Source organism: Triticum aestivum, chromosome 5B (assembly GCF_018294505.1).
Source record: "Triticum aestivum cultivar Chinese Spring chromosome 5B, IWGSC CS RefSeq v2.1, whole genome shotgun sequence".
In the NCBI taxonomy this organism is placed as follows: domain Eukaryota; kingdom Viridiplantae; phylum Streptophyta; class Magnoliopsida; order Poales; family Poaceae; genus Triticum; species Triticum aestivum.
Window position 1 is genome coordinate 681,813,354 of NC_057807.1, and position 14,947 is coordinate 681,828,300.

The following is a 14,947-nucleotide window of genomic DNA, read 5'->3' on the forward strand; positions in this document are numbered from 1 at the left end:
AATGGCTATAAAAGGTGAATGAGACCAAATTATATCTCATCTAGATGAGTTCTATCAAAACTGTTATGAAATATTGATCATGCCAATTTAAGGAAATGGTCCATGGAAAAATATTCATTTATTCAAAATATTTTTGTATGCATAGAAAAAATATGTTTTCCTGCAGTTTTGAAAAAAAAGTTCTTGTAGTTGCTAAAAAACAAGTAAAAACACAAAAGAACAAATAGCAGAAGGCAAAAGAAGTAAAGAAAAACGACAAAAAAGTGAAAACAAATAGAGAAAAACGAAAGCCGTAACATGGGCCATATTAGTGGTCGTTCCATGTGCAAATGCTTGAGGCGATTTGACATGTAACATAACCTTTGTACATAGGCTGAAGATAAGCCTGATCAGTGGCGCAGTGCTGATACTTGATATATACATACGCCTATGTGCAGTGTGCTCTTCTCCCTGCTGCGCGCGGCTTCCAGTTCCATCTCGGTTTAGCTCCCACATCTCCATTCAACCTCCCTCTCTGCTAGCTAGCTAGCTGCTTGATCGATCGATGGCGTCGGCGTCGACCCTGGGGCGGCAGCTGCTCGAGGAGGCGCGGGCGCCGGTATTCGCGGCGTGGTTGCGTGGTCTGCGGCGGCAGATCCACCAGCACCCGGAGCTGGCCTTCCAGGAGCACCGCACCTCGGCGCTCGTGCGCGCCGAGCTGGACGCCCTCGCCATCCCCTACGTCTGGCCCGTCGCACGCACCGGTGTCGTCGCCACCATCGCCGGCAGCGCCGGCCCCGGCCCCGTATTCGCGCTCCGAGCAGACATGGACGCGCTGCCCATCCAGGTCAGTAATAATGCAAAATACTCCCTTCATTCCTAAATATTTGTCTTTCTAGACATTTCAAATGTACTACCACATACGGATGCATGTAGATATATTTTAGAATGTAGATTCACTCATTTTGCTCCGTATGTAGTCACTTGTTGAAATGTCTAGAAAGGCAAATATTTAGGAACGGAGGGAGTAGTAAATGGCTGACATAGAAGTAATTGCACGCAGAAGGCGAGGCTGTATATGAAAATGGATCCAAGTTTTAAGTTATCATTGGTTAATTAGCTCGATTGGTAGGTAGCAATAGGATCGAGTGGGACTGCTTGTCTAGAAAATGAAGAAGTAAACGATCTTCTATTAATTAAATGCACCACGCAGGATGCACGAGAACCTGGAATCTTATTAGCTACGCAAGTTGTCATGCTCATGTAAGGAGTATTGTATCGTTAGTCAACTTTATTGTCACTGAGTTAGCATTGGAAGCCATAGAAGAACTGATTAGTGCAGACAAGTTGCAACTCAACATCAAGCGTTAACTTGTTTCTTTATTACTCCCTCCGTTCATAAATATTTGTCTTTCTAGAGATTTCAACAAGTGACTACATACGGAGCAAATTGAGTGAATCTACACTCTAAAATATGTCTATATACATCCGTATGTGATAGTTTATTTGAAATCTCTAAAAAAACAAATATTTAGAAACGGAGGGAGTAGCTGATACCATGTACGCTCGATCGATCCATAATCCATTAAATAGGCATGCATGGATGAGTGCAGGAGATGGTAGAGTCGGAGTTCAAGAGCAAAGAAGACGGCAAGATGCATGCGTGCGGGCACGACGCGCACGTCGCCATGCTTCTCGGAGCAGCCAAGCTGCTTCAATCCCGCAGGGACAATCTCAAGGTAATTAGTTATCTCTATATCCATGGAAAAAACCTTGTGTGTTTTTGGTTATGCCATTTTTTTTTATAACAGAGTCAAAAGATTTGCCTCCTCTATTAGTTAAGCAGAATAGAGTTATGTTAATTTTCCTTCACTGGACTCTTGGTGAATTTCAGTCATCTAACATTGTACAGAAAAACGTTTATAATGTTATTGTGGTTTTTTAGTGAGACACCATTCAAACAAAGTTGAATGCCAATACGAAGTTAAGCCTTGCTAACGCAACCTACGAGTGGTCATTCTTGTTTAAAATGAACTATAATCAGGGCACGGTGAAGCTCGTTTTCCAGCCGGCGGAGGAAGGCCACGCCGGCGGTTACCACGTGCTGCAGGAAGGTGTCCTTGACGACGTGGATGCCATCTTTGGAATGCACATCGACACGTTTTTGCCGGTGGGCACTGTTTGCTCCAGACCCGGTGCGTTCCTCGCCGGATCAGCTCGCTTCAAAGCGACCATCGTTGGGAAGGGCGGTCATGGAGCCATGCCACACGGCGCCGTCGACCCGGTGGTCGCCGCTTCCTCGGCCGTGCTTAGCCTCCAGCAGATCATTGCCCGTGAGGTCGATCCCCTTCAGGGTGCGGTAAGTTCGCGTACGTTTTTGCTATGAATACCTATATAAGTGTTTTTTTTTCTACTCGTTACACTCAGATTATCACGTGATGTGGAGATGTAGAATGAGAGGCAGACAAAACGAATTTGTAAAGAATCCAATGGGTCAGCTCTGTAGCAATGAGTCGTCTGTTCTGATAAACTGTAATTTAGTACAGATTTAGTGAAGTATTTCAAAAGATCATGGCTGGCAGCTCACACCATTGTCAATGCTTGGCTTGGTCCCTGGATTGCAGAGTAAAGAATGTTGCGATCGCGGAGCAAAGCATGGAGACATTGACGGCATGGTCACAATTAGCTACTCCCTCCGTTCCAAATTACTCGTCGTGGTTTTAGTTCAAATTTGAACTAAAACCACGATGAGTAATTTGGAACGGAGGAAGTATATAATAGGGGATCACATTAGGTTTTGAAGGTTTTAGGGTGCTGCGAGACTGGGACTTGCCATGTTGGAGAAGAATCACTGTCCATTGGCATAGATAGAGACTAGAGAGATTGCCTATGTCGGACTAAAGTTTTGGAGGGAGATAAGGAGTTTATCAAGGGGCGGGATATAAGAGCTGTCACTTCTTTCTGTTGCCAAATTTGAGAGGGCATACGATAGCCATGTTTTCTAAAACAACTTGTGTCCACAATGAGGGACGAAATTGATCGGAGTAGTTCTAGTTCTTAATCACATTTAACCATGTGAATGGGTCTGATTAATGATGCACTCCATGCATGTTTGATCAATGCAGGTGGTGTCGGTGACCTTCATCAAAGGAGGTGAAACATTCAACGTCATTCCGGAATCTGTGACCTTGGGTGGCACCTGCAGGAGTATGACAACAGAAGGATTATCCTACCTCATGAAGAGGATCAGAGAGGTAACTACAACATGTTTATGGGATTAAATGGTTCCATGGCATGTCTACAAGAAACTAATCATCATTCTAGTCATCATTCTCCACTTTAATTTCTTCTAAGTAACATAGAGCAATGCATGGATTTAATTAAAGGTGATCGAGGGCCAGGCGGCGGTGGGCCGATGCTCGGCAACGGTGGACTTCATGGAGGAAGAGCTTCGGCCGTACCCGGCGACCGTAAACGATGAGGGCATGTACGTGCATGCCAAGGCAGTGGCAGAGGACATGCTTGGGGAGGAGAACGTGAGCCTCTGCCCCCAGGTGATGGCGGCGGAGGATTTCGGGTTCTACGCTCAGAAGATCCCGGCCGCTTTCTTCTTTGTCGGTGTCCACCCCGCCGGTGAGGAGATCAACCATGTGCACACGCCATACCTGGTGATCGATGAGGATGTGCTCCCCGTTGGTGCCGCCATGCATGCTGCCGTGGCCATTGAGTTTTTTAACAAGCATACCGTCTCCTCTCCTTCTCTGTCCTGATATCTCTGTATACTTGTATCGTTAGTACAAAAAGACATGTCACATACTATTTTGCATCCCAAGCATTTTTTAAAACAATCGAGGATTCACTACGGATGTGGCTTCAGGTCTTTGTTGGATGATATTCAACATGGTCCAAAACTTACAACTACTAAAAATATTAGAAAAAATGAATCCACCTAGTTTCCTTTGCCACATGACCACAATGCCGACCTTTGGATCCGCATGGGAGCCGAGTCCGATGACTCGATTCCAATTGCATGATCTCAAATGGATATGTTCATGATACCCTTCATCCCCAATCTGTCAATCGCGACAAACCCGATGTTGAGCACGATGACACAGCCGTCAACAACGACAATGTTGGTGACTATCCGATCCGAGCAGCTCTGTGTGTGATGTTCTAGCAAATACATATGTGTTGTAGTTTCTTCAGTGAGAAGCATTGTCAAATCCATAAAGTAGAACTAGAACAAGTAAGCATTTTTTATGAAAAATCAACTTAATTAAAGCAACGCCCATCCAGGTGAGCAACCGTATGGTGATATATGGTAAATGCAAACAAGATCGGAAAGTGTTCACTAGGCTCGGGGAAACAAAACAAAAATCAGGGTGAACAAAAAAAGGGATGGGTCGAGTTTTTTTTTTTGACGAAGCAACGAACCGACTTAAGAAGTGTTTTTATGACTAAGAAACGAAATATAACTTTTCTATTGCAGAATCATTGGTTACTAGCTAGGAATATGTGCTACTATCATTTTTTGGGGGGGCATTCCTTTTTGAGAAAATTTGTGGCCTATAAGCACGAGAGCTCCTATTCCAGGACCCATACAGTGGAAAGTTTTTTTTTAGGTGAAGCTAGGGCTTTATTCATCAACCAAAACAGACGGAATATAGATAATGTCTGGTAAGTTCCCTAGCCCCACATGTCGACCAACACGGAGTGTCGAGGCTGCCTTTGCCAAGGCATGTGCCTCAACATTTGCCTCCCTATTCTCAAAACATAAAACAACTTTAACAAAATCTAAAGTTCTAGTTCTAATTTCATCCAGAACAAAAGCATATGAAGAAGATGGCGCAGAACCATTAATATCTGAAACGACTTGCGAGCGATCCGAAGCTATTATCATATGTGATTGTAGGAGATCTTGAGCAAGAGCGAGGGCCTCGTTGCATGCTTTAGCTTCCAAGATTGCTGCCTCCACTAGGCCTTCAAATACCACCACTGATGAGCCAATGTAGCAGCCATTTTTATCCCTGCATATTGCCGCGCTTGCCCCCGTCCTTCTTGAGCGGGAAACAGCTCCATCGGCATTGATCTTTACCGCATCTTCGCCTGGTGGTATCCATCTCCGGCCTCTTGGTGTTGCTACACCTGCATGTTTTGTTGGTTCTCGTTTTGTGGCAATCTGAAGATCCTCGAGATACCTGTTAACAAAACACATAGTAGATAATGGACTCTGAAATTCATCATCATGGATCGCCCTTCTCCGCGCCCACCATATGGCCCATATGGTGATTAGAACCCTAGCGAGATCCTGCTGGTTCGTTGATTCAAAAAGGCAGAAGAGCCATAGTCGTGCATCTTCAGTTATGTTTGATATTATATGCTCAACAATTTCCTCACCACAGAGCGCCCATACACACCGTGCCATTCTGCACTCAAAAAGAGAGTGGCGCCAAGAATCATAATCCTCCTGACAAAGGCCACATTCAGGGGACGTGGCCATACGGTGGAAAGTGAGCCAATGTGCCGTGCCGCCCCCGCGCGAGCTTTGGGCCGGCCCATGTGCTGCGCGGGGCACCCCTTGTTCCCCTTCTGTTTCTTTTTTGCTTCTTCAAAACTGTTCCGGATTTCAAAAAATATTGATGATTATGACACCCCCCCACCACCACCACCAAATTTCAGAATACATTCATGAATAATATATTTTATTTAATTTAAAAAGAAGAGAACAAATTCAAAAAAAACAATTTTAATTTTTTCATGAATTTGGAAATGCTGATGAATTTTAAAGAAATTCATGAAATATTGTTGACAGATTTTAAAAATGTAATGAATTTGTAAATGTTACCACATTTCAATAAATCTTCACAAATTTCAAAAGTGTTCGTGAATTCAAAAATTGTTCATGTTTTTAGAAATATTCATGGATTTCAAACAAGTTTTCACAAACTTTGAAACAAAATTCATTGTAGAAATTGTTTTGAAAAAACTTCATTAAATTCAAAAAATGTTCGTGAATAAAGAATGTTTGGTAGTTCAGGAAATTTCAAAACATGTTCACAAAATCAACCAATATTCGTGAATTAAAAAGATTCACCGAATAAAAAATGTTTATGAATTAATAAAATCTTCGTGTGATCAGCAAAGTTGCATGAATTCAATTTGTTTTGCTAAATAAAAAACTGTGAATTCAAAAAATCTTTTTGAAATGGAATAAATATGGTTGGCTTTAGAAATAACCGAAGTAAAAAAGCAAAACTAAAATGAAAAAAATAAGGAATAACGAAAATGAAAGGCACAAAACTTGAAAAAAAACAGAGAAAAAAATGGCAACCCACTATGGGCAGGAAGTGGAGCCTTGCGAGTTGGGCCGACCCATTTATACCACGCGCCTGCACATGTCCAAATCATTCTTACCGTCGACGGCGAAACGTCGCCCGTCTTGCTCCTACTGGCCCACAAGAGAACAAGAAAGTCCACGCCGAGACCGGCACGCCACACCCCACCCCAACAGTACCTAGTACACGACTGTCTCTACTCCCGACGAGTGCTACAAATTTCATCTCCTGCTCCCCATGTCTCTGGCCAGCGCGGTATACGGTATACCGATGGTCACGGCGGCGGCGCAGCTGCTGGAGGAGGCGCGGGCGCCGGAGTTCGCGGCGTGGATGCTCGGCGTGCGGCGGCGGATCCACCAGCACCCGGAGCTGGCCTTCCAGGAGCACCGCACCTCGGCGCTCGTGCGCGCCGAGCTCGACGCCATCGGCGTCCCCTACGCCTGGCCCGTCGCCCGCACCGGCGTCGTCGCCACCATCGCCGGTGGTGCTGGCCCCGGCCCCGTGTTCGCGCTCCGGGCCGACATGGACGCGCTGCCCATCCAGGTCAGCTAGCCGCCGACGTCTCAATAATGCTAATTCTACTGGATGCAAATCGAGACATTAATCATTGGTTAAGCAGCTCATCTCGGTAGGTGGGATTAGGGTAGGGCTACTACTTTGTCTGCAAAATAAAGCGATCTTAAATTTGTTAGTTGCACCATGCGTTCATGTGCGCATGGAATCTTGTCAGCTGGTCAAGTTGAGCATGGGGTCATAGAAGATAGTTCTCACTTGCAGATGCTGTCTACCTCCCTTGTCCATAGATCAAACGTGAATTTATTTTTTACTGTTATTTTTTTTTTGAAAAGAGGATTCCCCGGCCTCTGCATCAGAATGATGCATACGGCCATCTTATTAACCAAGCAAGGATAGTGTCAACAAAGGTTCGAAGGTCTCCAAAACAGAAAAAGTAAAACAAGCTCACACAGAGCCATAGAGTGGCTAGAGACCACAACTAGCAAAAAAAGAGGCCACAACCGGCTGGCTACGAATGGATAAGTATACTAGATGCCTATCCTATTACATGACCTCCATCCAAACCGGTTGAATATATCCCGAGCTACCATTTCCCAGCGGATGGATCCAGTAACCAAATGCTCCTTGGCCTCCGTCCGAGTGAGTGGCGACCACAAACGGATCCGTGCCGTAGTTCGGAATATAACCTGCAAAAAGTGGATACATGATATTCTGTTAAAAACCAAATCATTTCTGCAAGTCCAGATAGTCCACAGCAACGCACAAACCCCAACCCGAATGTGTTTCGCTAAGTCAGGCTGAACCCCATTGAACCAAGTCCCAAATAAGGCGTTAACAGAATTCGGTGGTTTGATATTAAAAGCAATGTGAACCGTCTGCCAAAGGACTTTGGCCAACGGGCAATCAAGAAATAGGTGTTTTATAGTCTTATCCCGATCGCAGAAGCTACACCTAGTCGGTCTTGTCCAATTACGCTTTAACAAATTGTCCTTGGTTAAAATAACTTGTTTGTGGACAAACCACATAAACACTTTTATTTTCAAAGGAACTTTGACATCCCAAACATGCTTGGAAGTAGGAATGGAGCTCGAATTAATAACATCAATATACATTGATTTAACTATGAATACTCCAGACCTAGTCAGTTTCCAGCGTAATTCATCGGGTTGTTGGGAAAGCTGGACCTCCATCAGTCTCCTAACTAGACGGAGCCAACGTCCGTCGGAACTGAATATTAAGGGGGATAGTTGAAAAACAGAATCTACGAACACCTCGCGTCGTTGAACAATACGGTACAACAAAGGGTACTGGATTCTGGTATTCCTTGCTCTCATGTGCATAAAAAACCTAAATATAAATTAGCGCGCTGGTCTTTTGCTCGACTTCTAACAACGAATGGGCCCACACCAAAACAATTCTAAAAATGCTTCATGGTCAAGTAAAATACTGAGCCCTGTATCCTTCACCTTGAGGTAGATGGTGTGCACTGTCTTTATGAATTATTTAGATTTTGCAATACATGTCATTTGTTAATTGTTCCATGTAGCAAAAGCTAATATTTTGTGCAAGGTGAGATATATAACAATCGCTTCATTTAAGTGTCACCACATTTTATCTGTTTTGTCCTTGTCCACAACTGTCACTAGTTTATTGACTCATTCTTCTCGTAGGAATTGCCCTTGGCGGTCGAGATGATCGAGTTGAACTGTTGAGCAACAGTTGAGATGATTGTGCTATTACAACTGCTGACACGCTTTGTTGGTTAAAGAGGTCATATGACACCTTCTTTACAATGTGTCTATTGTTTTGTTTGCAGTCAATGGATTGATATTCTGCAAAGCTAAAGAAAATTACTTAATCGCCTAGTTTGACCATATTCGTGTTTTCTCTTGGAGCTGTGAAACACTTCCTCCTGGATCTGCACGTTCATTATGCTGATGTGCTACCACAATGCAGTTTATTATGCCAAAAAAGTTTATACCATTTTTTCAATATATTTTTGCTGTATAGTTGCATCAGTCATGGGCTGGAGTCTGCATATGAAAAAACACAATGACTGGAAGGTTTCAATTCAATCCTTCGAATATGAACTCATGTTCCAATTGTGTGGGTTCAATAAATCTCAACTTTTGCTACTAATCATCTTGAGCCAAAAGTATTACTAGAAATCAAATGTTGCCCATGACTGATAGTCTTGGCAGTACAGTGTTCTACTTGTTCTTTCTCTGTTGAGATGTGCAAAGAGACAAGAGAACAAATTTAACTGGTAGAAACCGTTTTCCTAGTGCTGTTTGAACTTGCAGATATTGTTTTCTCTGTATTTGCCCCCTCATGAGTATCCAAAATCGGCTCCGCTGATGAGGTTGTTTGCTGCAGGTTCTATTTTTTCTTCTTTGTTGCCGTGACGCAGAAACAACTTACTCATGTTGGATGTTCAATCTTTGGTTGGTGATGCCTTAAAATGTGGGGTGGACAATGTGTCATTAACTTCCAAAACGGCAGAAATTAATCATGTGATGTTGTGTTGAGTAATCTCTTTTGATGTTGAGTAATCTCTGCTTACCGGTATATCTTCAACTGCAATGATGCTTTGGAGGCGGAACTACATGCAATAATGCAAGGGATGGCACTAGCAATCCAGCATTGCAACTTGCCGATCATTGTTCAATCTGATTCTGTCCAAGCTCTTTTGTCTATGACCGGTGAAAGTCTGTCCCGGTCGGCGTATGGTCATTTAGTTGCTGAGATTCGTCTTCTTTTGGGTGAAAGAGAGTTTGTTCCTTTGAAAATTAAGCACGAACATAATAGGATAGTAGATTGTTTGGCTGTGTATAGTCGTACAGAAAGAACTACTGCTGTATGGCTTGGACAGGGCCCTCCTTGCATTGAGGAGCTTTTGCCACTTGATTGTAACCCTATGAATATGGAATAAAACTCTTTTACCCTTGCAAAAAAAAGAGAAGAGCCTGTTCTCTTCAAGTTTTATTGCCCTTTGGTTGGCATTTGTGCCTTCAATAATGCGCTGTAGCACATTCGTGTACAACCTGTAAGGTTTTTGTTTTTTGACAAGGTGTTATGCTTTGTTCAGAGATCACATCATGTTCTTTTCTTTTGGTACCTTCCTCTATACCCTCTACCATGCATAATCCTGAGTTGAAGGACTACCTGGACATGCAGCCAACGGCCTCCATTGGCAGCAGCACTCCCTCTACTGCCGAGGTCCTCGTTCCTCCCTTGACTACCGCCACTGACGTCGACCCCAAGGCTGGCGTGCAGGAGCTCGATGCCTTCTCTGTCAACAACCCCACCCCAGTGATGAGTGAGGCGGCCCACGGTGTTAACAGCCCTAATGCTCACCACGTGTAGGACGCAAACCCCTTTGATGTCTATGCTCAGCTCAGTTGTGATTCCCTCACCTCCTATACCATTTTTTTCGAAAAGGGGGAATTCCCCGGCCTCTGCATCAGAATGATGCTTATTAACCAAGCAAGGATAGTGTCAACAAAGGTTCGAAGGTCTCCAAAACAGAAAAAGTAAAACAAGCTCACACAGAGCCATAGAGTGGCTAGAGACCACAACTAGCCAAAAAAAAAGAGGCCACAACCGGCTGGCTACGAATGGATAAGTATACTAGATGCCTATCCTATTACATGACCGCCATCCAAACCGGTTGAATATATCCCGAGCTACCATCTCCCAGCGGATGGATCCAGTAACCAAATGCTCCTTGGCCTCCGTCCGAGTGAGTGGCGACCACAAACGGATCCGTGCCGTAGTTCGGAATATAACCTGCAAAAAGTGGATACATGATATTCTGTTAAAAACCAAATCATTTCTGCAAGTCCAGATAGTCCACAGCAACGCACAAACCCCAACCCGAATGTGTTTCGCTAAGTCAGGCTGAACCCCATTCAACCAAGTCCCAAATAAGGCGTTAACAGAATTCGGTGGTTTGATATTAAAAGCAATGTGAACCGTCTGCCAAAGGACTTTGGCCAACGGGCAATCAAAAAATAGGTGTTTTATAGTCTCATCCCGATCACAGAAGCTACACCTAGTCGGTCCTGTCCAATTACGCTTTAACAAATTGTCCTTGGTTAAAATAACTTGTTTGTGGACAAACCACATAAACACTTTTATTTTCAAAGGAACTTTGACATCCCAAACATGCTTGGAAGTAGGAATGGAGCTCGAATTAATAACATCAATATACATTGATTTAACTGTGAATACTCTAGACCTAGTCAGTTTCCAGCGTAATTCATCGGGTTGTTGGGAAAGCTGGACCTCCATCAGTCTCCTAACTAGATGGAGCCATTCTTCCCAACGATTGCCCGCCAGCGTCCGTCGGAACTGAATATTAAGGGGGATCGATTGAAAAACAGAATCTACAAACACCTCGCGTCGTTGAACAATACGGTACAACGAAGGGTACTGGATGGCCAAGGGCGTCTCGCCAAGCCAAGTATCCTCCCAGAAACGTGTGCAAGTACCGTTGCCGACAATAAACTTTGTCCTATTAAACAGAAGTTGTTTGACTTTCATTAGTCCTTTCCAAAAGGGTGAATCAGTCGGCCTGACTGAATCCTGGGACAGAGGTTTTTGACTGAAGATACTTGCTGCGAAGGATTTGAGCCCACGTGGCATCAGTCTCCGAATAGAGCTTCCACAGCCACTTGCTAAGAAGGCATCTATTCTTGACTTCAAGGTTTTCTATACCAAGACCCCCTTGGTCTTTCGGTCTACAAATGATATCCCATTTAGCAAGCCTGTATTTTCTTTTGGTCTCATCACTCTGCCAAAAGAACCGCGATCGATAGAAGTCCAGTCTCTTCCGAACACCAACTGGGACCTCAAAGAACGATAGGAGAAACATAGGCATACTCGTGAGCACCGAGTTAATCAGGATCAACCGGCCTCCGTATGACATGAGCTTACCCTTCCAGCAACTCAGTTTCTTCTCAAATCGGTCCTCGATGCACTTCCATTCCTTGTTTGTCAGCCTACGATGGTGGATTGGGATACCTAAGTATGAGAACGGCAACTCTCCCAACTCGCACCCGAACAATTGCCTATACGCCTCCTGTTCGTCTTTGGCTCTACCAAAACAGAACAGCTCGCTCTTATTAAAGTTGATTTTCAGCCCTGTCAATTGTTCAAATAGGCATAACACCAGCTTCATATTTCTCGCCTTGGCCAGGTCATGCTCCATAAAGATGATCGTGTCATCAGCGTATTGAAGAATGGAAACACCTCCATCAACAAGATGAGGTACTAATCCACCTACTTGACCACTTTCCTTAGCCCTACCTATCAAAATTGCTAACATATCTACGACAATGTTGAACAAGATAGGGGACATCGGATCTCCTTGTCTTAGGCCTTTATGTGTCTGGAAATAATGACCGACATCGTCATTTACTTTAATTCCCACACTACCTTTTTGCGTAAAAGATTCAACCTGTCTGCACCAGGCTTCATCAAAACCTTTCATACGCAATGACTGTTGGAGAAATGGCCATTTGACCTTATCATACGCTTTCTCGAAATCCACCTTAAAAATTACTCCATCTAATTTTTTGGAGTGGATTTCATGGAGCGTTTCATGCAGGACTACCACCCCTTCAAGGATATTTCTGTCCGGCATGAAAGCAGTTTGGGACTGTTGGACCACATAATGCGCAATCTGTGTAAGCCTATTAGTCCCGACCTTGGTAAATATTTTGAAACTAACATTGAGGAGGCATATTGGTCTGAACTGCTCAATCCTCACAGCATCCGTTTTCTTAGGAAGCAAAGTGATAGTTCCAAAATTCAAATGAAATAATTGAAGCTGTCCTGAGAATAAATCATGGAACATAGGTAACAAATCTCCCTTAATAATGTGCCAGCATCTTTTATAGAATTCGGCCGGAAACCCATCCGGTCCAGGCGCCTTATTGTTTTTCATCTGAGAAATTGCCTCAAACACCTCCTTCCCAGAGAACGGTGCGACCAGAATATCATTTTCGGCAGCCGAAAGGTGAGGCACATCCTCAGTCCTAGACTCATCGAGGGACACACAATTATCCTCTGGCGGTCCAAATAGCTGCTTGTAATACTCGGTAATATATGTTTTTAGGTTATCCTGACCTAAAATCGTGCCCTCATCTTGTTCAAGTTGGAAAATGCGCTTCTTTCGATGCTTGCCATTAGCAATTAAATGAAAGAATTGAGTATTGGCATCCCCTTGGACCACTTTGCGTACTTTAGCACACAAAGCTCACTTCAACTCTTCTTCACGGAGCAGCTCTTTCAGCCTCTTCTCCGCCTCAAATTTAACCTGAAGCTCAGCTGGCAGCAAAATCGTGGATTCAGCCTTAATGTCGAGGGCCTGTATAAGATAAAGAAGTCTATCCTTTTCAATCTTATACACACCACTTAGGTGCTTAGCCCATCCCCGCAAGAAGCTTCTCAAGTGCCTAATCTTATTCTGCCAACGCTCGACCGCAGTCCTACCGCCTGCACCTCTATCCCATTCCCTGGCAATCAAGTCCAAAAACCCCTCTCGTTCGAACCAAGACATCTCGAAAGAAAAGGTATTTTTGTTACCCATGTGGTTAGGCTCCCCTGAATCCACGAATAAGGGTGTGTGATCGGATATTCCCCTCGAAAGAGCTTGCACCGTAACCAGAGGGAACTTTTGTTCCCACTCTACGCTTGCAAGAACTCGATCAAGTTTTTCATAGGTTGGGTTAGGCAGAGCATTTGCCCAGATAAACTTTCTACCCGAAAGCTCAATGTCCCTCAGATCCAAGCTTTCAATAATGGTATTAAACATAAACGACCATCGGCCGTCAAAGTTATCATTATTTTTCTCCTCTCTCCTCCTAATGATATTGAAATCCCCAACAACCAAAAGTGGAAGCTGTTCCGATCCACAGATTCGAACAAGGTCCGCCAGAAACTCTGGTTTAAGCTCAGGCTGTGCGGCACCATACACCGCCACCAACGCCCAGTTGAAACCATCTGATTTAGACCTGACTCGAAACTTGACCGCGAAGTCACCCATCACTACACTTCGAACCTCAAGCGAATCGCATCTCACACCAAGTAAGATACCACCCGATCGTCCTCGCGGGGGGAGGCAATGCCAATCGAAATCAATACCACCTACAAGAGAAGACAGAAACCGGGGCGCAAAGTTTTCTCTACCAGTCTCCGAAAGAGCAATGAAATCTAGTCGCTGCTCCAAAGCAGCCTCAACAAGAAACCTTCTTTTAGCCAAGTCCTTTAGACCTCTGCTATTCCAAAAGATTCCTTTCATAATTCGTCATGGAATTTTTTAGTAGTACGAATTCTAGCACTCCTACGAACTGCAGAATCGGGATAAATCTTCCGTTTCCACTTACGTTTTGGTTTAGTAGGCTGAGACATCCGGTCCTCACAACCGGGTTCTACTAGAGCACCACCCTCATTCTCTATGGGCCCATCATCATCCTCGGATTCATGGGTAGAGGGTGCTAGATCCGACACAGACTATGAAGCACTCGCACCCCTAACGCATCAATCTCAACATCATTCATCGGCTTAACCGCTGTGAGATTACGAATAGTCTCTAAAGCTCGTTCCGCCTCTAAGTCTAATAGATCATTTACCGAGTTGGAAATCTCACTATCAGTATCTCCTAGTGAAACTCCTAATTGGTTTGCATTGTTTATAATCTCCTCATTAGAAAAATGCAATAAAGAATTGGAGATATTGACGGACATACCAGAGGAAATCGCAGCATCCTGAAGCCTGGCCGCCCTCATAGCGCATCGCTGCTGCATATCATCCACCTCCGGGTCCTCGAGGACGCGAGTGCTCATCCGACGTCCCGAAGAGTCGGGGATCCCGCCAAAAGCAACGACCTCCTCCCTGGTAAAGCCTCGCGCTGAATCCCTCAAAGGATCAACCGAAGGTACCGAAGGAGGCGGCTGCAGGCTCCCAGGCCCCCGAGCCACGAGGTTTACGGGAACGCGAGGGAAGGAGAAGGCGGGGGCATCCTGCCCGCACCCTCCTCCCGCCCCCCCCCCCCCAGCTGGCGCGGGAGATAGAACTGTCGGCGAAGGAGACACGGTCTGCCTGACCGCCGG

General features: G+C 44.6%; 2 protein-coding genes across 2 annotated transcripts in view; both read left to right on the forward strand.

Moving 5' to 3' along the window:
• The first annotated feature begins 466 nt into the window (after positions 1–466).
• On the forward strand, positions 467–3,841 carry LOC123117627 (IAA-amino acid hydrolase ILR1-like 3). The gene is made up of 5 exons (XM_044538342.1): positions 467–826; positions 1,593–1,718; positions 2,024–2,338; positions 3,105–3,233; positions 3,366–3,841. Exons 1-5 carry the CDS (start codon positions 545–547, stop codon positions 3,747–3,749), a joined length of 1,236 nt encoding a protein of 411 aa, XP_044394277.1. The 5' UTR covers positions 467–544; the 3' UTR covers positions 3,750–3,841.
• Positions 3,842–6,560: 2,719 nt separating this feature from the next.
• Positions 6,561–14,947, forward strand: part of LOC123117628 (IAA-amino acid hydrolase ILR1-like 4) — a 13,340-nt gene continuing 4,953 nt past the window's right edge. Inside the window, exon 1 of the mRNA XM_044538343.1 lies at positions 6,561–6,857. Within this exon, the coding sequence (XP_044394278.1) occupies positions 6,585–6,857 (273 nt within the window). The 5' untranslated portion in view covers positions 6,561–6,584. The remainder of the gene's footprint in view (positions 6,858–14,947) is intronic.

Coding starts and splice junctions, on each gene's coding strand:
- LOC123117627 (XM_044538342.1), top strand. CDS start 545: ATGGCGTCGGCGTCGACCCTGGGGCGGCAGCTGCTCGAGGAGGCGCGG. Junction 1,719..2,023: donor CCCGCAGGGACAATCTCAAG/GTAATTAGTTAT, acceptor AACTATAATCAG/GGCACGGTGAAGCTCGTTTT. Junction 2,339..3,104: donor TCGATCCCCTTCAGGGTGCG/GTAAGTTCGCGT, acceptor TGATCAATGCAG/GTGGTGTCGGTGACCTTCAT.